Below are 24,298 nucleotides of genomic sequence, written 5' to 3' on the forward strand. Positions count from 1 at the left end.
TATTTAAAAGCATTATTGAAGAAGGAATCTGTATTTTATAATCACAAGTCTCTGCATACATTGGGAACGTTCTAGAATAGTAAAGTGGAAAAGATCATTTACTATCTTTGAATGGTGCACAATTCTCAAGTCTTCAGATTAGGAGCCACTATCTTTAAAATGTGAGATTAGAAAAGGAACTTTGAGTGTATTCCCAGTTAATTTCTATGTATTCCAAATTCACAGAGATGGTGCTGGAAATGATGCTTTGGGGCAGGGCTCTCACTGTGTAGGGGCCAATTCCGTCACTAAGTTTTGTGAGGACACTAGCATGGAAGGAGAGTAATGAGGAGTTCTATTTGCCAGCCAGTCAGTGAATCTAAAGTCCTGGACAGCTGGACAGGTACCATGAGACCATGTTGCTGTCACATACTGGGACATCGGAGCCCTGGGGAACCCATGCTCTGTGCTGGAGAGACTAGTCCAAGATAGTCAGGCAATGGGAATCTCAGAGTTCCATAGGTCCAACAAAGCATGATGATTTTTTGGGCTGTTTTGCATCTTGAAGAAAGAAAAAAATAATAATAATCTGGGAAGTATTTGAACTATCCAACTTTCTCATACATTAGGTGCAGATAAATTCATTACACTCTTTTTTCTCCTGCTTCTTTTAATATATAGCTACTCTCCAGAGAGACCGAATCTTCAAACATTTTACCAGGAAACGCCAAAGGGCTATGCGAAGGCGAGTCCACCAGATCAACGGACACAAGTTCATGGCCACATACCTGAGGCAGCCCACCTACTGCTCTCACTGCAGGGAGTTTATCTGGTAAGAGGCTCCTTGGCTTCTCTCCTGCCATGAGCTGAGACTTCCTCTGGTTGTATGTGATTTCAGCAGAAAACATGATTATTAAGAATTGTTTTAGAATCTGATTTTTCCCCTCTTATTCTAATATGTTGACCTAGAAATTTTAATCCCCAAACCAGCAGAAAAAAATTACACAATTTACAGATTAAGTTTTACATGTTATTTCTTTCACTAGTCATTTTGGTAAAAATGTTAAATGAATCATGAACTGATCAAAAAGCAGTAATTAGAGAGAGAGGCTAATCAATTAATAAATGGTCTGCCCCTGAAGAGGAAAGAAATATCAACAGTATTTCTCTAAGAAGGCATGAATCAAATGATGACTTACAGAAACTGTTTCAGCTATACTAAGCATACAGCGGCCTTCAGCTTTATCATATGTAGCTGAAGGTAATAGCTTTCAGTGACCACATACTATAATCCTTGGCCTTTAAGAATTAAGATAATTAATAGTTGAGAAATTCTAGATGATTTAGAATAATATCTTATTATATATGTCACTCAAGCTTAAGTATAAGAGGCAAATCTATAATGTGAAATAAATTTAAGTAGTAGTTACCTTCAGTTAGAAAGTGAAGGTGAAGTCGCTCAGTTGTGTCCAACTCTTTGTGACCCCATGGACTGTAGCCTGCCAGGCTCCTTTGTCCATGGGATTCTTCAGGCAAGAATACTGGAGTGGGTTTCCATTTCCTCCTTTGGTCTTCAATTAGAGGCAACATTAAACACATTTATTTGCAGAGAGAAAGAAGAAACACTCCCTCACTTGCACAAAACATACTCACACACACCCTTCTCAGAAGGAAGAAAAACACTCTTGCATCTTGCTTTTGTTGCAAACTTTAGTCATTTGGAAGGAAAGTTATGACCAATCTAGACAGCATATTGAAAAGCAGAGACATTACTTTGTCAACAAAGGTCTGTCTAGTTAAGGCTATGGTTTTTCCAGTGGTCATGTATGGATGTGAGAGTTGGACTATAAAGAAAGCTGAGCGCAGAAGAATTGATGCCTTTGAATTGTGGTGTTGGAGAAGACTCTTGAGAGTCCCTTTGACTGCAAGGAGATCCAACCAGTCCATCCTACAGGAGTTCAGTCCGGGATGTTCTTTGGAAGGACTGATGTTGAAGCTGAAACTCCAATACTTTGGCCACCTGATGCAAAGATCTGACTCATTTGAAAAGACCCTGATGCTGGGAAATATTGAGGGCAGGAGGAGAAGGGGACGACAGAGGATGAGATGGTTGGATGACATCATTGACTCGATGGACATGGGTTTGGGTGAACTCTGGGAGTTGGTGATGGACAGAGAGGCCTGGTGTGCTGCAGTTCATGGGGTCGCAAAGAATTGGACACGACTGAGCAACTGAACTGAACTTAGTCATTTTGTTTAAGGCAGAAACACTTGATTCATTTCTGCATATTGATCAATTGCTTTGTATTATGTGGGGTTTATCCCCAAATCACTGCAGATGGTGATTGCAGCCATGAAATTAAAAGACGCTTACGCCTTGGAAGGAAAGTTATGACCAACCTAGACAGCATTTTAAAAAGCAGAGACATAAAAAAAATTTTAAAAAAAAGCAGAGACATTACTTTGCCAACAAAGGTCCATCTAGTCAAGGCTATGGTTTTTCCAGTGGTCATGTATGGATGTGAGAGTTGGACAGTGAAGAATGCTGAGCACTGAAAAATTGATGCTTTTGAACTGTGGTGTTGGAGAAGACTCTTGAGAGTCCCTTAGACTGCAAGGAGATCCAGCTAGTCCATCCTAAAGGAGATCAGTCCTGGGTATTCATTGGAAGGACTGATGCTGAAGCTGAAACTCCAATACTTTGGCTACCTCATGCGAAGAGTTGACTCATTTGATAAGACCCTGATGCTGGGAGGGGTTGGGGGCAGGAGGAGAAGGGGACGACAGAGGATGAGATGGCTGGATGGCATCACTGATTCGATGGACATGAGTTTGAGTAAACTCCAGGAGTTGGTAATGGACAGGGAGGCTTGGCATGCTGCGATTCATGGGGTCACAAAGAGTCGGACATGACTGAGTGACTGAACTGAACTGAACTGATGTGGGGTTTTTGTGATTACTTTGGATTTTATACCTTTTAGCAAGTCAGAATCCAGGCTTAGCTTATGTTTCTGGTCTTTTAAATCATGAACAGGGTCCAGTCTATTATCCTTTTAAAGTATTACTGAAGTCGATTTGCTAGTATTTTGTTGATGATTTTTTTGCATCTATGTTTATCAGTGGTATGCCTGTAATTTTCTTTTTTTGTGATATCTTTCTCTGGTTTTGGTATTAGGTTGATGATGAACCCATAAAATGAGTTTGGAAATCTTCCTTCCTCTGTGATTTTTTGGCAGAGTTTCAAAAAGATAGGTGTTAACTCTTCTCTAAATGTTTTGTAGAATTCACTTGTGAAGCCATCTGAGCCTGAACTTTGGTTTGTTGGGAGGGTTTTTTAAATTATTATTATTAAGGATTCAATTTCAGTTCTGGTAATTGGTCTGTTAGGATTTTCTATTTCTTCCGGTTCAGACTTGGGAGATTGTACCTTTCTAAGAATTTTTCCATTTCTTCTAGGTTGTCCATTTTATTGGCATATAGTAGTCTCTTATGAGCCTTTGTATTTCTGTAATGTCAGTTGTAACTTCTTTTTCATTTCTGAATTTATTGATTTGGGCCCTCTCTTTTTATCCTTGATGAGTCTAGCTTAAGGTTTATCAATTTTATCTCTTTGAAGAACTAATTTTTAGTTTCATTGATCTTTCCTATTGTTTTTTAGTTTCTATTTCACTTGTTTCTGTTCTGACCCTTTGTGATTTCTTTCCTTCTACTAACTTTGAGCTTTGTTTTTTCTTTCTCTAGTTGTTTTAGGTGTAAGGTTAGGCTGTTTATGGAGCTTTTTCTTATTTCCTGAGGCAAGGTTGTATCACTATAAACTTCCTTCTTAGAATTACTTTTGCCACATCCCATAGGTTTTGGATTTCCATGTTTTCATTTTCATTTGTCTCTAGGTATCTTTTTTTTTTAAATATCCCTTTTTATTTCTTCAGTGACCCATTGGTTGTTTGGTAGCATATTGTTTAGCCTCCACGTGTTTGTGTTTTTTGAAGTTTTTTTTCTTATAGTTAATTTCTAATCTCATAGTGTTGTGGTTGGAAAGATGCTTGATATTTCAATTTTCTAAAATTATTGAGGTGTGCTTTGTGGCCTAGCATGTGATCTAGGAGAATGCATCTGTAGGATGTTCCATATGCACTTTGAAAAGAATGTGTATTCTTCTGCTTTTGGGTGATGTGTTTTATAAATATTAATTAGATCCATCTGGTCTAATATGTTATTTAAGGCCTGTGTTTCCTTATTGATTTTCTGTCTGGATGATCTGTCCATTGCTGTAAGTAGTGTATTAAAGCCACCTAATATTATAGTGTTACTGTCAATTTCTCCCTTTAATGACTGTTAATATTTGCCTTATATATTGAGGTGCCCCTATGTTGGATGCTTGTATATTTACAGTTGTTACATCATCTTCTTGGATTGATCCTTGATCATTATGTAGTGTCTTTCTTTAGCTCTTGTAACAGTGTTAATTCTAAAGTCTATTTTGTCTGATATAAATATTGCTATTTAAGCTTTCTTTTGATTTCCATTCACATGGAATACCTTTTTCTATCCCCTGGCTTTCAGTCTGTGTTTCTTTAGATCTGAAGTGAGTGTCTTGTAGGTAACATAGGTGAGTCTTATTTCTGTGTCCTTTCAACCAACTTCATTTACTAAATGAAGTCAGACAGAGAAAGACCAATATCATATGATATCACTTATACATGGAATCTAAAAAATGACACAGAGGAACTTAGTTACAAAATATAAATAGACTCACAGACATAGAAAACAAGCTTATGGTTATCAAAGGGGGAAGGAGGGGACAGGGATAAATTAAGGATTCATGATTAACAGACATCCACACATATATATATAAAATAGAAAAACAACAAGGACCTATACTATATAATACCAGGAACTATATTCAATATCTTCTAATAACCTATAATGGAAAAGAACCTAAGAAAGAACCTATGTATAGTGAATCACTTTGCTGTATATGTACATGAGCAACTAATATAGCATCATAAATCAACTATACTTCAATAAGATAAATTTTAAAAAAGAAATGACCCTAACTTTGTACACATTAAAAAATTAAATAAAAAAGAAAAAGAGTCTTGTCTAAACCAAAGGCCCTATACTGGTTGTTGATATGATGAAGCCTAAAGTTATAGTCTTTAAGAAAAGATTCCTAGTCCATTTTTAAATGAGAAAAATTAGCATCTCTGGCAACTTTGAGCCCATTTCTCTTCTTTATATGCTCCAGTTAGCTGTAGACACACCTCTCCCTGGGTTTGCCCAACCAGAAGAGTGACTGTCCATTGCTGTTTATTTCATGTCACACCATATTCAACTTCTCTCCTTTACATGACCAGGCTACTGCAGGTGTTTAGTAGGCATTTTGGGTGAGAACTTGTGATCTCAACTAACATTCTAAATGGAAAGTTGCTTGATAATTTAACTAAGTTTTTTCTACCAAGGAACTTTAACTCCCACCTACCTCCCCCTTCCCTACACACACTTATAATAGTGGTATATGTGTTTTATATATATATATGATTAAGCATATAGACCCTGGCATTCATTCTCATCACCAACTAGATATGTGAACCTGGACAAGTTATATAACCCATCAGGGTCTCTTCATCTGCAAAACAGAGATGATTATTATTATTTTTTTTTACATAGTAAATTTTATGTACACTTAGAGTGCCAGGCACTGGTCTAAGTCTTTATCAACGAACTCTTTTTATCTTCATGATGACCTTATAAAGTAAGTACTGTTATCATTGTGCCTTTTATACATTAAGAATCAATGGCTCAGAGAAGTTAACCATTTGCCCCAACACACATCCAGGCCATCTGACTTTATGATCTGTGCTCTAGGTCAGCCTCTCGTGTGTGCTACCTCACATGGCCTTTGTGAGGATTAAGTGAGATAGTACATGTTAGCTGCTTGGCTCATTGCCTAGCACATCCTACAGGCTTAGGAAAATGATCTTTATTAATGAGGGTGAAAACTGTATCACTGTCACTCAGAGACTGTATTAGGGAGAGACAGAGATGGGAGCTATGAGTGTGATGGGCATCTTGTACTTCTCCCCTGTGGACTCTGGGGTGATGTGGGCACAGAGAAGAGGAAAGATGCCTCAGGTCACTCAGGTCCACTGGACTCACCTGTTTACCTCTGTGGGTATATCTGCATCTGCTTACTTCACCTTCTGCACATCTTTATGTGTATGTGAGCGAGAATGCTCAGTTAGGTGGTAGAGTGACACTTCAGCCTGAGGCTCAGTCACACACAGAGAAGGCCTTATTTTCACTAAGGACTAGGGGGATTGCCACAGAGGTTGGTAGAATGAGAATTGGCAATACTTACCTGTTTTGATGATTTGGAGTATTTCCTTTTTGTCTCACGGTAACAAGCACTCAAAAAGGCCATCATCACTGCTGCTTCCCTGAAATTTTATTTTTTATAAAGGACTAGAGGATGAAATTTGTTTTCCTTAAGTGCTGTAATTAGAGGAGTTGTTGCTGAAATGTTTGACTAATGGTTACTTTTTTCTCTCTTGTCTTGAACCAGGGGTGTATTTGGAAAACAGGGCTACCAATGCCAAGGTAAGAAAACATTTTTGAAAGTATATTTAATCTTGTTCCTGTGTTAAGTGATTAAACCAAGCAGAAACAGGGTACATTCCATTAATATTTTGATAAATAACTCTCTGTAGATCAAATGAGACCCCATAACAGCATTATCACAACTTGATCAAATTGACATTTATAGAATACTCCATCTAAGAGCAGCAGAATACACATTCTTCATAAGTTTCCTAGGAAAATTTACCAACAGAGATCATATTCTAGACTATAAAACCAACCATAACAAATATAAAAGAATCGAAATCCTAAAAAGTATCTTCTCAGACAGCAGTGTAATTAAACTGAAAATCAATAACACAAAGATAATTCAAACACTTCCAAGTATTTGGAGATTAAGCAATATATTCTAAATGGCTCATGGGTCAAAGAAGACTTAAAAGGAAATTAAAAAATATTTTAAACTCAATGAAAATACAGTTTATCGAAGTTTGTGAGAAGCAGTGAAAGCAGTGCTGAGAGGAAAATTTATAGTATGAAATGTATAGATTACAAAAGAAGAAAGATCTAGAATCAATAATCTAAGTTTCCAGCTCAGAAAGGAGAGAAACTTAAGCCTAAAATGACTGGTAGAAAATAAATAATAAAAATAGAGTGGGAAACAATGAAATTTAAATTAGGGAAACAATAAAAAAAAATCCACTAAATCCAAAGCTAGTTCTCTGAAAATATCAATAAAATTAATAAACCTGTAGCCAAGCCGACTGTGAAAACCACAAATGCCTCAGAATATAAATATTTTCTATGTGAAGGATTCCCTCATATAAAAAGACCAGTTAGCTCCCTGGGCACTTTCAGTTTGGTTCTCCTGAGAATTCGATCTGCTGAAAGCTAGATTTGTTTTAGATTATTGTACTGTTTACTGACTTGTCATCTGTCTTTATGTGTTTAATCCTGGAAACTTTCATATGTCTTGAAAGATCTTAAAAATGATGTGTATTTTTATATTGCTTCATTGCTTTTTAATGGAAATTGGACTCTATCTACACTCTATCAGTTATCTAAATGAAAATGAAGAAAAAGTTATTTATAAAGTTCTAACCATTCAAACAATTGATTGAGTCGTTCTGCAAATACTTAATGAATGCCTACTTTGTTCAAGTCATCATGCTGGCTGGGAATCCTGAGTACGCTGGAGGCCATATGTGGAACAATTTAAATGAGGGAGGCCAGCTAAAAGTTTAGGAGATCAGAGGAGGAAGAGAGTTTCAGTCTAGAAGGGAAGCCATGGGGAGTGAGTTTCCATGGAAGAAACATTATTAAAAGTTGTGTCCTGTTATAAATTTGATTAAGTCAAGTGATAGGAAAGGAAGATGTCCTAGGAATTGAGAAGGACATGGACAGTGTGTGGAGGAGGGTGAAGACTTACTCCAGGGAGAGCAACTATTCTAGTTTTTTAATGGGACAAAAAACCTTCAGAGAAGAAATGTGACAGGTGAGTCTGGGGTGGGCTTGAGAGACCCTGAAACTCACCTGGAGAACTTCAGCTCTGTTCTGACTGATAGTGAGACACGAATGAGTGCTTTAGATCATGGGGCTGAGGATACCAGCATCATACTGTGAGATGATTCCTCTGGAGGTGGGCTCAGGAAGGATTAAAGCCAGGAATGATGACATTGGTTCCAGACAGGAATATGAATAGTTTGAGCTTAAGCAAAGGCCTGGGTTAGGGTGAGGGTAAAGAATATAGGAAGGACGGGAGCACAGGCTTCCCGTGAGCCCAGCATCTAAATCAGGCCATGCTGGCATGTGCAGCCCTTATTGCTCTACTGCAACTGGCTAGGCTGTCAGCCTCTGATAAACGTGTAACTGCTGGATTTGATTCCCTAGTGTGCACCTGTGTTGTCCACAAGCGCTGCCATCATCTAATTGTTACAGCCTGCACTTGCCAAAACAATATTAACAAAGTGGATTCAAAGGTAAGATAGCAGTTTGCTGAATGTCTACACATGCTTATGTGTGCACATTCTCTCTCTCCTCTCTCCCTCGCTTCTTCCTTTCCTCTCCCTTTGCCTCTCCGTCTCTGTGTCTCTCTCTTTCTCTCTCTCCCTCTGTCCCTCTTTGCTGCGCCCCTCACTTCCCTTCCATACTCTTTGAAGCCAACAATGGTATCAGAATTGAAATGTCTCTCCTTTTTATATTATGACATTGTGTTTCTATACTTGCTTAGCTTAACCTGTCCTTAAGATAATTCCATTAGTGATCAGCTGGGTAAAAGCTCTAGGGATCAGGTCTTCTAATATGAAGAGAGATTTGGAATTGTGAGAAGTTCCCTGAGTTTGCCATTGGATGACTGGTATTTGAATGTAGAATCCACCCTCTGCTAGCTAGCTTCTCTCTCAGCCTAAATCTTAAAATAGGATCAATACTGCAAGATACAACTGATGTGATAAATATGTTGTTAACTGTAAATTGCACTCCCTAAACAAAGTGACTATTGGCCCCTTCCAGCCTCTCAAGGAATTTCAGGGAGGATGTTTATTTATACATAAATTCTTGAACTTCACTCTTGCCATTTTGCATCCAGCTGAGGTGGGTATAACTGTAAATTCTGAAGGTAGAAGGCAGGTGAAGTATGACCAACAGTTAGTGGTAAATTCACAGGTGCACTGAAGAGTCTGGCTGTGAATTGATGGTCCATTACAGTGTATGCCCAGGATTGCTATGGAGTACACATAGAGGCGTGTGTTCTTTCTTTTGAGAAAGAGGCCAGAAAGGTTTCAAGAGGAGTAATATTACCCACTCCTTGTTATGCGTGGCTCTGTTGTTATCGCTTTAAATTTGATGTAGACTATAGAGCATATGCCTAATCTAAGTATTTGCTGAAAATAGTATGTGAGATTACACCTGATCCAAGAAGTGATTGTACCTGACATGAAAGCAGAATCTTTGCACCGAGATACCAAAATGCAAAGACAGGCAGAGGCTGGAAGGGCGGAATAAGATCACCACTTGAATGTCACTTTGGAATGAATTCCTTAGGTGGTTCCATGTCCTCTGGGTACCACCCTCTGCCCTGTCCTCATGATATAATTGATTTTTGGAAGAACTTGTGATGATAGTAAGTGTGTGTAGTCTACAAAAGGCTTGTTTAATCCTGAAGTTCACAGGTTCTAGGAAATAGACATAAGTGTGAGGGGATTGGTAGGGAGAGACACACAGCTTGGATATAAAAGATGAAATGAAAATTCAAATTTCTTTTAATCCCCCAAGATGGAGAACAATCTTGTGTACCACATGTTTCTGTCCGGTCTTGTTCCCTAGAACACGTGCTCAGTTTGCATTGTCAGGCCGGGATAATTCGTTGCTGCTGAGCAGTAATGAGGTACCCATCTCAGGTGTTACAGTGGGCTTTGATTTGGTGGGCTCCTGTTACGGTTTTTGCGGAAGGTGTGATATTGCAGCTCTCGTCCTCCTGTTTCCTTTCTACAGACTGCTGAGCAGAGGTTTGGGATCAACATCCCACACAAGTTCAGCGTCCACAACTACAAAGTGCCGACGTTCTGCGACCACTGTGGCTCCCTGCTCTGGGGTATAATGCGACAAGGACTTCAGTGTAAAAGTGAGATGCTGGCGGGTGGGGTGCCCGCTTCCTCCTGAGAACACCTTGCTGCGAGCTTTCCAAATTCTGCAGTTCAGAATCTGACCTAGAACTCATGGTTTTAGATCTTTTATAAACAAACATCTCTGTGACTCTAGATCGAATGTACCCCTTGTCAGGCATGTAGAGAGAGCTGCACTTGATCCACAGACTTCCCAACTACAGCAAGTTTACGCAGTTGCTAAATTAAATGTCTCGTCTGGTTAGCTAGCCTACTGGCCATCCTCTGTTTAGTGCTGAGTACAGGCTAGTCCTTGTGTATTTTAGTAGGTATATGAAAGAGGAAAAAATGGCATCTGGTCAGAAATGGAAGCTAGTGGGAGGTGAGGTGGTCAGCAGAGAAGGTTGGGTTATGGGTAAAGAACTGGCAAGAGAGGTGGTCTGATGACCTCACCAGAAATAAGCAGAAATTGAGTTCCAGAGGCATAGCTGGAGCTGCCCTGTGTCTTCTCAAAGAGCTTGGTAGAGATCGGAGGGTAGGTGGAATGAAGGACTCTTCAGCTTTGACCCCACTCGGGCTTGCACTTCAACAGCTATGCCCAAGGAAGCCTGGGTTTTGAGCTTTTGCCTTAGCAAAGGGTTGGGAAGTGTGGGGGCTGATCCCTGTCCTGTTAGGAGTTGCGAGGCTCTTGGCCTGGAGTCATCTCTCACTGAGTGTTTCTGTAACAGCCTGGCTGTCATGGGATGCACTGTCCCCTGCTGAAATACATGTGAAGTTCAGCTTAAAGCCTTAGACACATTCTGAGTCACCAGAGGAAGGCAGAGTTCATGTCAGTAAAACTGGGCAACTTCCACTGGCTGGACTTACCAAACCTGCTTCTATTACCAAAAAGGGGCTAGTCCCTTGTTTTTAAGAAAGGCCAATACTTTTGTTTCTCCAGAGCCCCATTTGATTATTCTTTGTTCATGTGTTCTTTGTGTGTGTGGGCTTCCCTGGTGGCTTAGAAGGTGAAGAATCCACCTGCAATGCAGGAGACCTGGGTTTTATCCCTGGATTGGGAAGATCCCCTGGAGGAGGACATGGCAACCCACTCTAGTATTCTTGGCTGGCGAATCCCCATGGACAGAGGAGCCCCGAGGGCTACAGTCCATGGGGGTCACAAGGATTCTTTTTTCATAGATACGTGAAATAAATTCTTTTTTGACCAAAATAGCAGACAGTGCCCGTGTGGCTTTGTTTTAGGCGCTGCTTGATCATTAGCTGGGTGGTGTCCCTTTCTAGGGTGAAAGTCCCTTTCTGCTCTTGCATGCTCTGTACAGAGCCATGGGTGGGGCTCATCTGCATGGTTCTCGTCCCTGGTGGTGCTGAGGGTGGCACATCTACAGTGTTCCGGCTCTTATAATTTTTGCTTTTATTGTCACATGGTGCTTTAGAAAAGCCACTACTGGCTTGTATGTCTCCGTAGCAGCCTTCCTGAGAGAGGAGGATGTGCTATGAAGCTAATAAAGCTTAAGCCTCAGAGCCCCTCCCTTGCAAGGCACCTTCCACGGTCTCTACTTGATGGAGTGTTCCTTTTCTTTTTAAATGATTTTATTTATTTATTTTTGACTGCGCTGGGTCTCTGTTGCTGTACATGGGCTTTTTGCAGCGAGCAGGGACTGCTCTGTAGTTGTGATACACGGACTTCTCATTGCAGTGGCTTCTCTTGGGGAGAACAGGCTCCAGGGTGTGCGGGCTTCAGTAGCTGCGGCTCCCGGGCCCTAGAGCACAGACTCAACAGTTGTGGCACGCCAGCTGAGCTGCCCCACAGCATGTGGGATCTTCCCGGACCAAGGATCGAGCCAGTGTCTCCTGCACTGGCAGGCGGATTCCCAACTACTGAGCCACCGGGGAAGCCCCAGAGAGCGCTTCTTCTCAAAGAAGGCAACCCTAAATTGCATAAATTCAGCCCCCACAAAATCTGGATCTGTGCATCCTTCCAAAGATGGGCTGATGCACCCCAAACACGTATCATGCTGCTTCATTCCTGCCTCCCCTCCGCAGGGCCAGGTCAAGAAGCCGTATAAGAACCTTGTGCTGATTAAACCTCAGGGCTTTCATCATCCCAAGTCAGCTTCCTGTGCGCCAGGAGCTTCGCTTCGCTTCACTCTGCTCTTCCAACCGCCACTTACTCTGACCTTTAAAACAATTGCTTCTCGTCACCCATGAAGCCACAGGTTGCAAGCCCTGAGAAACGCAGCCACACAGGATGCCGCCTTCTGAGCTGTGAGGGCCACCCAAAGACAGTGCTCAGAGAGAAGGCTGTACTTAGAGGTTTTTCTCTCAGACTCACCGTTTCACTGTTTAAACAGCCATCTACACATGGCTTTGCGATTGCTACTTTTTTTGAGAGGTACAAGAAGAGTATAAAGTCACTTGGCATGTTTCCTTGTTCCTTAGTTGACTGAGCTGTCCCTGTGATGAGCATTTTAATCTGTGTTGAATCATGCTGGGAAATCAGTAATGACTGTTAAAATGTAACATAGCTGAATGTCTTTCATCAAGTTGCGGTGAAGGAAAAAAAAAGATATTTGAAATTTCTTATTCTTCAGTATGCTAGGCTTTCTGCTTCTGCACAAAAGAGAAATAGAGAAAGTCAGGGATTTACTTACACTCTGCTGCTGCTGCTAAGTCACTTCAGTCGTGTCTGACTCTGCGCAGACCCCATAGATGGCAGCCCACCAGGCTCCCGTGGGATCATTATTTGTGTCGGTTGAATTTTAAGAGAAGATGGCATTGTTCAGCCTGTGCAGTTGCCCCGTCACACTTTCAGGTTATCACAGTTCTGTTTCGCATCTCATGTTGACGTGGCTCTTTTCTGAATGTGGATTCCTCTCTCCTCTTCCCTCCAGTATGTAAAATGAACGTACACATTCGATGTCAGGCGAACGTGGCCCCAAACTGTGGGGTAAACGCAGTGGAGCTGGCCAAGACTCTGGCGGGGATGGGCCTCCAACCCGGAAATATTTCTCCAACCTCGGTGAGCCTTTACTGATTTCACATATTGTAATCTGCACAGCGTTCCCAGATGTGGTGAGTCCTCATATCGTGTGTGGCGTAATCCAAGTCCTGGTCTCAGCAAATACGGTAAACAGATTTACTGCATTTTTAAAGAGCATTTTCTTCTGCAAATAAGATTCTATATACAGTTATGTAACAACACATAGTGAGTGTGCAGATATTGCAATAAGCAGAAAAAGGATTTTTTTTTTTTTGTAAATCGGCTTCCTGTCATTGTGGTCTGGTGAAAAGCCTGGAATCCAGGGGCCTGGGTTCTACTCTTGGTGGGGTCCCCGGGTGTACAGTTGACCAGTAACTGTGGGCCTCTGCTTCCTCCTCTCTGAAGGCGTTGAACTTAAAGAGCTGACATTCTCCACAGCCTGGAATCCAGAGTGTGAAGGTTTTGTTTATGGGTTGTGAATTTATCTCTGGTCCAACCACAGACAGGAGTTCCTTCCTCTTGGCTCTCGGGGGGTGGGTGGAGTGGGTCTGTTGCTGTGTATGTTTTGTCTTGTCCCTTCCCTGAGTGACCCATACCCACTCCTGGTCCATTAGAGCTTCAGCCGCATCCTACTGCTGCCTTGTTAGTTGGGGTCTGCCGAGAGCTGGGGAAAGATCCACGGCTATGGCTGTGGCTTCTAAAATGTGTAGCTTGATGTCTGGTTCAGGAAAATTCTAGACTGAACTGGCAACTATCTTTGGATACTTGGGAAGTGCAATCACTGGCAGGTGCTTGGCTGTCCAAAAAATGTCATCACTAACCACCCCGTTTCCTCTTTTTTCACTAGCCACCTTTACCAGGTGGAGGGCCCCACCTGGCAGATCGGGGCCTTGGACTGACATTGTATTTCTTGATTTGAGGAAAAGTAAAGTGAAAGTGGCTCAGTCATGTCCAGCTCTTTGCAGCCCCCTGGACTGTGGCACACCAGGCACCTCTGTCCACGGGACTTCCCAGGCAAGAATACTGGCGTGGGTTGCCATTCCTTTCTCTGGGGAATCTTCCCGACCCAGGGACTGTCTCCTGCATTAGGAGGTGGATTCTTTACCATCTGAACTACCAAGGAAGCCCAGGTAGTGCTGGTGTTAAAGAACCCACCTCCTAATGCAGGAGTTGTAAGAGACGCAGGTTCAATCCCTGGGTTGGGAAGATCCCCTGGAGGAGGGCATGGCAACCCACACCAATATTCTTGCTTGGAGAATCCCACGGACAGAGGAGTCTAACAGGCTACAGTCCTTAGGGTTGCACAGAGTCAGACATGACTGAAGCGATTTAGCATGCATGCTCGCAGACAGTGGTGCCTAAAGATTGTCAGGTTAAGGCTTTCAGCCTGCCCCAGAGCTTCTGAAACTCCATGGGAATGAGCTGAGCCATGCAGCACAACCTCTAGGAATGGGCAGGGTCATATGTCATCTGAATCAAGTGTCTTTAATGTTCTGACACTTAATAGTGAGAAAACCCAAATTATCTATTATCTGACAGTTCATCAGTAAAGATAGACGTCTTTAGTCTCTCAAAAGAGAAGAATGGGTTAAAAGGAAAAAAAGATTGAGAAACACTGACTTGAAGTTTTTGGCTAGGGCAAGCCCAACCAGGGGAAAGATTTAGGTGGAGGAAGTGAAATTCAAGCTGGTAAAATTTTTCTGTCTTTGAAATATTTATGAGGAGAAACTATTAAAACAATTGGATTTTAAAAAATGATCCATCTTGTATCTTCAATCACTGTTTCACTCGGTTGAGTAAGTACAATCCTTGCAGTTTCAGGCTATTGCCCAGCTATTTACTGCAAACATTGCTTAGTTGTTGTCCCAAATTAGCTGTTTTTTTAATAGGTCAAATGCTCCAAGATGTTAGACTTCTGGTCTCTTGTCTCTTCTGATCTGTTTGTCTTATAAATATCCCAAGATGGACATCTGCACCGTCGCCCTGTCTGTAGGTAGCGTCCTCTGCAGGATGGGGCTGGAAAACTCCCCGAAGAGGTTACACCCACCTCTGGTTCCATCTGGTGAGCTAGGAGCTCTCTTTGTATTGACGGTTAACCTTTCTGGAGGGCAAGTTGACCATGCATCCCAAGTCTTCAAACTTAAATCCTTGGTTCAAAGAGTTCCCTTTTCAGAAAGTTATCTGAATAGATGATGCTAATGATGATCTTGTTGATAATGATGACAATACAGCTTAGGTTTATTGAATGTGCCAGGCATTGGTCTAAGAGCTTTAGGTGCAGTTATTCATTTACTCCTCATAACAATTCATGTGGCAGCTGCTGTAACATCCCCTTTGTTAGGAGGGGAAACTGAAGCACAGAGAGGTGGGTGACTGGTCCACGGTCACAGGGTTGGGTTGCAGAGCTGTGATTTGAACCCAGGCAGCCTGCTCGAGAGCCCAGACTCCTTATCACCCTGATAGAAGATTTGCGTGCACGTACGATCACTGAGTGTTATCTATATAGAGAAAAACGGGGGATAATCTATATATCCAGTATCAGGGGAGTTATTGAATCAATTGCAATATATCCATAAAATGGATTATTGGACAGCTTTTTAAAACTCATGTTCTTGAAGGACATTTAGAACTGTGGAAATATGTTAATAGCTTGCAATTAACATAATATGTTAGTATGATAATAGCATGAAAAACGTTAAATTAAAATTAATGTTATGAAACAATTATTTCATTGTCTTTAAAAATTAATCCAGCGTAAAGATAGATGTGTGTATATTGTTTTTACTTTTTGTTGATGAGATTATAGGTATTTTCGATATTATCCTTCATATATTTGCTCATTGTTCCGATGGTTACGTTAATTTTCATTTCTCTTCTATAATTTAAAATGTATATTATAACGTTGCTTCTTTTGTTCTCATTTTGATTTTCTGAGCAGTTGTGAAATCTGCTAATTGTAGGACATGGACGCCAGATGGCGCTCTTAGAATGTGGTCACCTGTAGGAAGCAACCGGGTGGACCAGACTGAGACAGCGTTTCTGTATACTGCCATTTGAGCTCAAACTGAAACTCAGTGGCTTAGATGTATTTTTAAATGATTCTTACCCAAATACAGTAAGCACAGATCAGGAGTTTATGCTGAAGCAGCTTTGAATGGCAGAACCTGATCACATGTCAAGCTGTATTAATCGCTCCCCATGCGCTATATTGAGGGTTGAAGCTGCAAGTAAGGTCTTCTCCATCTGTAACTGCTTCAAGTTCCCCTGGGCTTTCTGACTCCCTGTATCTCTTCTTTGCAGAAGCTTGTTTCTAGATCAACCCTAAGACGACAGGGAAAGGAGAGCACCAAAGAAGGAAATGGCATTGGGGTAAACTCCTCCAACCGACTTGGGATCGACAACTTTGAGTTCATCCGAGTGTTGGGGAAGGGCAGCTTTGGGAAGGTGAGTCTTAGCTTCAGCTGTCTGGGTTAAAGGAAGCCTGCTCCATGGAGGTTGTTTGTATGTGCAGGAATGTATCCATGTGCCTGTTTCCCATCTGCCTTCTGCCCCAGACAAGGCAGGCCCTGACAAGCCCTGAGGGCTGCAGGAGTTCTCCTGCTCATGCTCCTTCCTGCTGCTTTGCCATAGGTGATGCTTGCGAGAATAAAAGAATCAGGAGACCTCTATGCTGTGAAGGTGCTAAAGAAGGACGTGATCCTGCAGGACGATGACGTGGAGTGCACCATGACCGAGAAAAGGATCCTGTCCCTGGCCCGCAATCACCCCTTCCTCACCCAGTTGTTCTGCTGCTTTCAGACCCCTGTAAGTATGACTCCAGTCACCATCCCATGGCCTCCTTTCTTCAAAAGTTGAGACTGCAATATGTTGAATTTCATAAAGTGAAGGTTTCATAAAGTGATCAGAAACTTTGGGGGTTGGAGACTCCCAAAATAGGGTCATTTGAAGTACCCAATGACTTCTGATGACCAGAACCAATGAACTAACCGCTTCCTTTCATATTGTCCTGGAGAAGGATCACTTTGAGGGTTGTGTGTCCTAAGATTGAAAATGTCTTTGTACATAAGTCTTCTCTAGCAGAGTGGAGGTTACAGAAGTCCAAGAAGACAGTAAACATCATGAACTGCTTATGCTGGTGACTGTGACCTTGGCTTCATTGCTAAATGCTAAACTGTTTCTGACCTGGGGAAAAAGAGTTCAGATCAGGATAGGCCCAAAGAGGGCATCTTGATTTGTAATGTCCCAAGGCCTTGCTCCTGGCCTCAATCAAGGACGCTTTGCTTGATTCTGTGGACTGACCCTGGGATTCTGTCTACCCCATTATGGGGTGGGAACTTTCCTGGTGGCTCAGAGGGTAAAGCATCTGCCTGCAATGCAGGAGACCTGGGTTCAATCCCTGGGTCAGGAAGATTCCCTGGAGAAGGAAATGGCAACCCACTCCAGTACTTTTGCCTGGAAAATCCCATGGACGGAGGAGCCTGGTAGGCTACAGTCCACGGGGTCGCAAAGAGTCAGACACGACTGAGCGACTTCGCTTTCATCATGGGGTGCAATTAGGAGGAATGCTTTTGGCTGCAGTTAACAGAATATATGACTGATAGTGGTTTACACAATAAACAGGATGAGTTTAGTTCATAGTAGAGACTTTTTTCTTGAGAAGTCTGATGATAGCACTGTTAGGATTGTACGAGATGCTTAGTATCACTAGGCATCTCTTCCCCTTGAGGTCTCAAGGTACTCACCCTAATATCACAGCCCTACCCATCACACATCACATGACAGCATCTCGAGCAGGAAGCACAGGGAAGAGGGGCAGAAGGGCTTCATGCACTTTCCTCTTACCAGGGGTAGAAAAAGCTTTCCTAGGCTTGAGTTGTAGGCTCACCCTGAGTTGCAGAGGAGGCTGGGGGAGCGAAGATCTAGCCGAGATGAGCTGCTTTGTCACAGTGGGCTCCCATTCACCTTGACTCATCCCTGAGGCGGGGCACTCAGCAGCCCACCTAGACTGGGCTCAGGGCTGGGCTTCTGCTGTCAATGGAGAGGGGAGAGGGCCCCTATGAAGTCATCGGGAGGGTCTGGCAGTTATTTCCCAGTCTTCTTGCTTGTCAAAGGCATTCTGAAAGAGAATTCAGGACACATCCCTTGTCTCTGCCACCATCAGGGATGTAAAGGCCTTGGTAGGAGTGGGATGGGGGCATCACACCTGGTCTAGGGATGCTGCAAGGCATTTCTAGGGAAAGAGACAGCTACACTGGAACCAGAAGGACCGGTTAGAGTTAATCAGGCAGAGAGAGTGAAAGGGAGTATGTTGTACAGGGTGAACAGCTCCTGGTGGATCTACCAGTAAACAGGTCTTCCGTGGTAGCTCAGTCAGTAAACCGCCTCCTAAACAGGAGATGCAGGTTCGGTCCCTGGGTCAGGAAGATCCCCTAGAGAAGAAAATGGCAACCCACTCCAGAATTCTTTCCTGGAAAATCTCATGGGCAGAGGAGCCTGGAGGGCTACAGTCCATGTGATCGCAAGAGTCAGACACGACTTAGCGACTAAACCACCACCAGTAAACAGGAACAAGAAGGGTGCATAAAGCCCACAAGCTTAAAATGTGAGGTTGAGAAGGAGCCTAGTGAGAACTGCGACTGCAGAAGTGGGCCAGACCAGGACCAGGCTGTCAGAGCCTTGAAGGCTCTGTTAAAAGAGCCTGTATTTTAGCCCTAAGAATGAATGAAAGACATTTAAGCAGAAGAATGACATACCAGATTGCAATTTTATACTATATAAAAAAGCAAATTTTTTGTGTGCAGTGGGTAAGATAAGCCTTCTTCAAGTATTCATCTCCTTTCTTTGATTGAAACTAGTAGTTTCATGTATAGCCTTTCAGAGAATTGTTTGTACACAAAAGCATACATACACACAATATATATGCATCTGTATTTAGTTTTTTAAAAAAAGAAAAAACATAAATGGTGGTATATATTGGCACACCATTTTGTACCCTCCTTTTTAAAAACATTTATTTATGTTTGGCTGTCTTGGGTCTTAGCTGTGGCACGCAGACTCTGCATTCCTACACGGGGGCTTCTCTCTAGTAGAGGCACGTGTGCTGAGTAGTTGTGGGGCTCAGGCTTGGTTGCCCCGAAGTGTGTGGGACCTTAGTTCCCTGACCAGGGATCAAACCTGTGTTACCTGCATTGGAAGACAGATTCTTAACCACTGGACCACTAGGGAAGTCCCCCCACCCCTGTCTTCTTAAGGAAAAAAATCCAAAATGGTTTTATTAAGAGAGTAAATCTCTGTAATACATCTTGCAAAATTTATACTTTTAAAAAATTTGCATATAAAAAAATGAAATATAATTGACATTTAACGTTGTTTTAGGTGTACAAAGAATGATTTTATATTTACATGTGTAGTAAGATGAGCACCACAACTAAGTCCAATTAGCATCTATCAGCACACTTAGTTATAGAATTTTTTTCTTGTGTTGAGAACCTTTAAGAAATACTTTCAACAACTTTCATATATTCAATACTGTATCATTAATTATAGTCACCACATTGTACATTGCATCCCCATTCACCTTATTTGTCTGAAAAAAACATAAGGTATCTTGAGATTGTCTCATATTTGTATATACCTGACTGCCTCATTTATAATGGCTGCATAGTATTCCATTTTAAGAACATAATACAAATTATTTAACCTATTTCCCATTGGTATATACTTAGGTTATACTTAACTTTACAATGAGTCCCTTGTACTTTTATCTTTATGTACCTGTGCTATGATTTCTAAATGGGACACTGTTGGAAGTGGTATTGCTTGGTCAGAAATGGATGGATTTATGATTCTGATGGAGTCTAGTGGGCCTTCTCCCTTGTCATGGCTGAAAATAGCTAAGACCTTATCACTTATATACCAGGCGCTGTTCTAAGTGCCTTATGTGTATTATCAGTCTTTATGGTAATCCTGTGAAGTAAGTTCTGTTAGCATCACTCCCATTTTACAAATGAGCAAACTGAAGCAGGAAGAAATTTAGCTTCCAAGTAGCAGATGTTTTAAAGCCAGGCAGTCTGACTGCTGAGTCCAAGCTCTTTCCACTTGCTGGCCATATTTCTAAATTCACACTCCCAAACCACATGTGAGAAGGCTCATTTCCCCTCCTCTCCTGTCATGATGCTGCCTATCATTTTGATGGCTGGAGAGATTTCTTTTTAAAGGTGACTTTGGAGTTCTAACTGGCAGTTCTCCAACAGTAAGCGAGGCTGAGCATCACAAGGGCCCCTTGTGTTGGCAAAGGCACACGTGCAGCATGGAGAATGGATGGAACAGGGAAGCCAGGAGACAGGAGGACAGATGAAAAGGGATGCGTGGCGTGCACTCCCGTGATGTCGAAGCACCTCGGGGTCCAACCAATGGCTTCCTGGGCTGCAGTTTCCCTTGGACTCCTTCCTCTTGCCTCTCATAGTCTGGGCCCCTGGAGGCCACACCCTCTTCCTCGGAGTCCTCAGTGGCTGCAGGAGTCCTGGAGCCCACACTGCCCCTGCCACCATGCCCCCGATTCTCAGCTTCCCATTTCTGGGTCCATGGTTCCATCAGAGCTCAGTTCTGCCCGTCCCCCATTGCTACCCGGAGTAACCCCAAACATTATTTCCCACACCCTGTGCTTTGTCCACCTAGTCTTTTGCTGGTCCTCATCCAGCTGTTTTCTCAGAGAAAAGTGGGGTGACGGTTCTGGGTTTGAGAACACCCTTGTGAAGAAGGCAAGACTGGTGGGTGGCGCTGGCTGTCCACCTGGGCGTCAAGCTCAGCTCTCCTCATTCCATGAGCCGGGCAGGGCTACGTGCAGGGCCGCCCCAAAGAGCAGGTAGTTTTCTGTGACGTTGGGTTGGACAATATTAACTGGTGATCATCTTTGATTCAGACAGCTGACTGACATGGTCATGCAGTGGCCACTTAAAGTTATTCTAATGAACAAATAAAGAAGTGTCTCCTGCCCAACTCCAGGGGACTTTTACCTACCCAAGGAAATCCCCATGACTCCATAGAAGCAGTCTGAGGTCTTATGAACAATTAGCTGGTGTTGTAGTAGAAAAGAAATTAATCTGAAACAGATTGGAAGGCCCGTAAATATACAATATACCATGCAGAACTTTCCAGGGAAATGTGAACTGTAAAATATCCCAAGATATCAGTGTCTTCATGTGATTTCCACAGTGTTCAACTGGTGTATTGTGTATCATACGTGTTCAGTCGTGTGTGACTATTTGTGACCCTATGGACTGCAGCGGGTGAAGCCTTTATTAACATTGGCCATCTATTTTTACTGACAGTTTCATATATGGCCACAAGGTGGCAGTCGTTACCACAAGGTGATTTTTATTTTTGCACCAGAGAGGAGCTGACTTTGGGGTTTAAAATTTGTGTGTTGCATGCAGTAGATGTCTCCAAAGCAAAGGATAAAGGTAATTTTCCCTTCCCCTAAGTCTAGATGATAAAGTGGTAGGAACAGGTTAAAAGAATCAAGTGCATTTTTCTTATGGTGAGATAAAGATATGCAATTTTCATGTTACTATAGTTTAAGCCATCTCTCAGATTTGCAAGGTATCAGACTCTACATATGCATGTTATTTGCTCTCTGCATCAGTCCATCTGTCAGAAGTCCTCAGTCACTATCTCCGTTTGCTATTGAAAAACTAAATATGAAGAACAGAAAATGCTGGTTACTATGAGAAATTACAGCAGGTAAACGACTGCTTTTCAGCAGCTGGGTTTGGCAGGCCCTGACATCTAAAAGAAGATGCTGATCACTGTGTCACGCCAAACTGTAACAGTCACCCCTGCAGAATTTAGAAGGGACCCGAGGTGAGGCGTGGGAGCCACTCCCCAGCATTTGCAATGTGTCACTTCATTGTGAAGATGCTGGTAGAAACAGCGCTTCTCTCACTGTCCAGGCCTGCGGAATGAGTGTCTCTGAGGCCCAGGAGAAAGGGAGCAACTTGCTAAGGCTCCCTTGAGCTGAATGGTGGAAACAAGGTTCATCTCTGGGTCAGGCTGACTCTGGAGTCCGGCTCCGTCCACTTGGTATCTCGCACAGCATTGAGGTTGTTGATTCAGCATCTGCTTAAGCCCCTCCTGTCTGCACTGGCTCCCCTCCAACCTGTTGATATGGCAGCAGCCTTGCCCTTGGGAAAGGAAGCTGAGTCCTTCCAGCTCTCTTTTCCTCTGTCTAAATGGCTTGCAACTCCCTTAAAATTCCTTTGAGCCTTAGAGTTCTCCTGGTGGAGATAAAAGCAGGATTGCTGTGAGGACCAAAGGCGAGAATGCAGACACACTCTTGCCACATGCATGACATGGTTCAAAAGTGAACCAAGTGGGTGTTGTGATGACTCCTTCCCCACACCAAAACATGTCCCAGGACACTCAGGGGCAGCACAGACCCTACATGACGGTGACAATAAACACTCACAAAGTAGGGATTTGGGAGCTCTTTTTGTTCTTGGTCAAAACAAAAAGAAGCAAATTTCAAATATTAGGTAATTTGTCAAGTTTCCTCCCTAGAATTATGTGCCCATGACTTATTGCCTCAGATTTTTTTTTATCATAATACATGTTACTTGCAAATATATCATTCCATTGGCATTCTCATGAATTTCTGAAAGCATTGTAAATTCTAATAGTTTGTGAATAATTCATTAATCTGGATCGTGGCTTACAGTCTGAATCAACGCTATACTCTTGGATCTGTTGATTTTATTTCTGATAACCTAGCCAAAGAAAGCAACATAAAGAATAAAATGTTATGCATAAATATGTTTAATTTTCAGTGCATAATTTATAATAGGAAGATACTGGAAACAACCTCAGTCTTCAGCAATAGGAATCTACTTTTAAAATCCATGGCTGATTCATGTCAATGTATGGCAAAAACCACTACAATATTGTAAAATAATTAGCCTCCAACTAATAAATGAAAAAAAATAATGAAAAATTAAAAAATAAAAACATACTACTTGATGAAGATTTTGGCCAGTAGAGATATGATTGCATATTAAGTAGTTAAAAGATTGTGTGTTACTTTCAGAAGCATGTAACATATATGATTTATTGCATACAATTCTGACATCAGCCCTAGAAGATGGGTACAATTATTATCTTTATTTTGCTGAGTGATAAAGTGAAGGAGAAGCGAAATTACTTGCCCAAAATTAAACAGAGTAAATGGTGGGACGAGAGATGGGAGGCCAGGAAATAGTACAGAATTTATGATTATTAGCAGTATGAATCCATTTCAGGTTCCTCCTGGGAGAGCAACTTGGCAAACCTGTCCCCTCCTCCTCCAAAAAAAAAAGCCAGAAAGGAAACGATGCCAGTAAACTATCAGGGACTCTTATGAAGGTAGTGGAATTATGGATGATCTTTTTCTTTTGTTCTGTTTGCCAGTTCCTGCAATGTGCTTCTGTTTCTTTGTGGATGGGGTGGGGGGAGCGAGGCCTCCTGAAGCCAGGAGGGCCCAGGTCGGGGTTGCTGGCCTGGGGTACACTGCCTTCCCCAGCCTTTCAGGTTAAATTCACTTCACACTCCTTTCATCTTAATCAGGGACTGTTGTGTCGGCCGCTGAGCCTGCTGGCTTTTATGGCCTGGAATCCGGGCCTCCCCACCCCCAGCTCCCCGGGCTCTCCTTGGCGCTCCTGGAGCCTGGCTGGGAGCTGAGGGCCGAGACCAGGAGGAACAAAGAGGCAGGGCCGAGTAAACAGCGGTCAGATGCCTCAGCCTTTGTGCAGAGACCCAGTTTGTGAGAGCGAAGGTTTCCGTTTGGGAAACACAGGGCGCACTGTGCCCGGTGCCCAGGCCGCGCTGGAGCCGCGAGCCCTTTGTGCGTCGGTGATCTGCTGCCCTGGGCGGGGGAGGCGTCGCACAGAGCCTCCTTTGACGGGGACAGGAGCCGCGCGCTCACCTCCCCGCTGCCGGGGTGTCGCCAGTGTCACCTGCGGGGGGCGCTCCCAAAGCCGTGCGCCTGGAGTTCTTGGCGGGGGGGCCATCGCTTTCCCTAGGAAGCCGCACCTCAGTGTCCATCAGTAAAGCAGAAGCCCTGCCTTTGAGGGTAGGGTGGCTGGGAATCTTGTGACCCAAGTGCTGTCAGCTTACCCAACCGGTGCAA

The 24,298-nt window shown here is 42.8% G+C and overlaps 1 protein-coding gene across 1 annotated transcript in view; it reads left to right on the plus strand.

Moving 5' to 3' along the window:
- PRKCH (protein kinase C eta) overlaps positions 1-24,298 on the plus strand; it is a 231,508-nt gene that overhangs the window by 117,699 nt on the left and 89,511 nt on the right. Inside the window, exons 3-9 of the mRNA XM_065940924.1 lie at positions 661-811; positions 6,545-6,579; positions 8,449-8,537; positions 10,051-10,180; positions 13,052-13,179; positions 16,441-16,584; positions 16,771-16,944. Coding sequence (XP_065796996.1) covers positions 661-811; positions 6,545-6,579; positions 8,449-8,537; positions 10,051-10,180; positions 13,052-13,179; positions 16,441-16,584; positions 16,771-16,944 — 851 coding nt within the window. The remainder of the gene's footprint in view (positions 1-660; positions 812-6,544; positions 6,580-8,448; positions 8,538-10,050; positions 10,181-13,051; positions 13,180-16,440; positions 16,585-16,770; positions 16,945-24,298) is intronic.

The sequence above is a fragment of the Muntiacus reevesi genome, chromosome 7, assembly GCF_963930625.1.
Source record: "Muntiacus reevesi chromosome 7, mMunRee1.1, whole genome shotgun sequence".
NCBI classification, from domain to species: domain Eukaryota; kingdom Metazoa; phylum Chordata; class Mammalia; order Artiodactyla; family Cervidae; genus Muntiacus; species Muntiacus reevesi.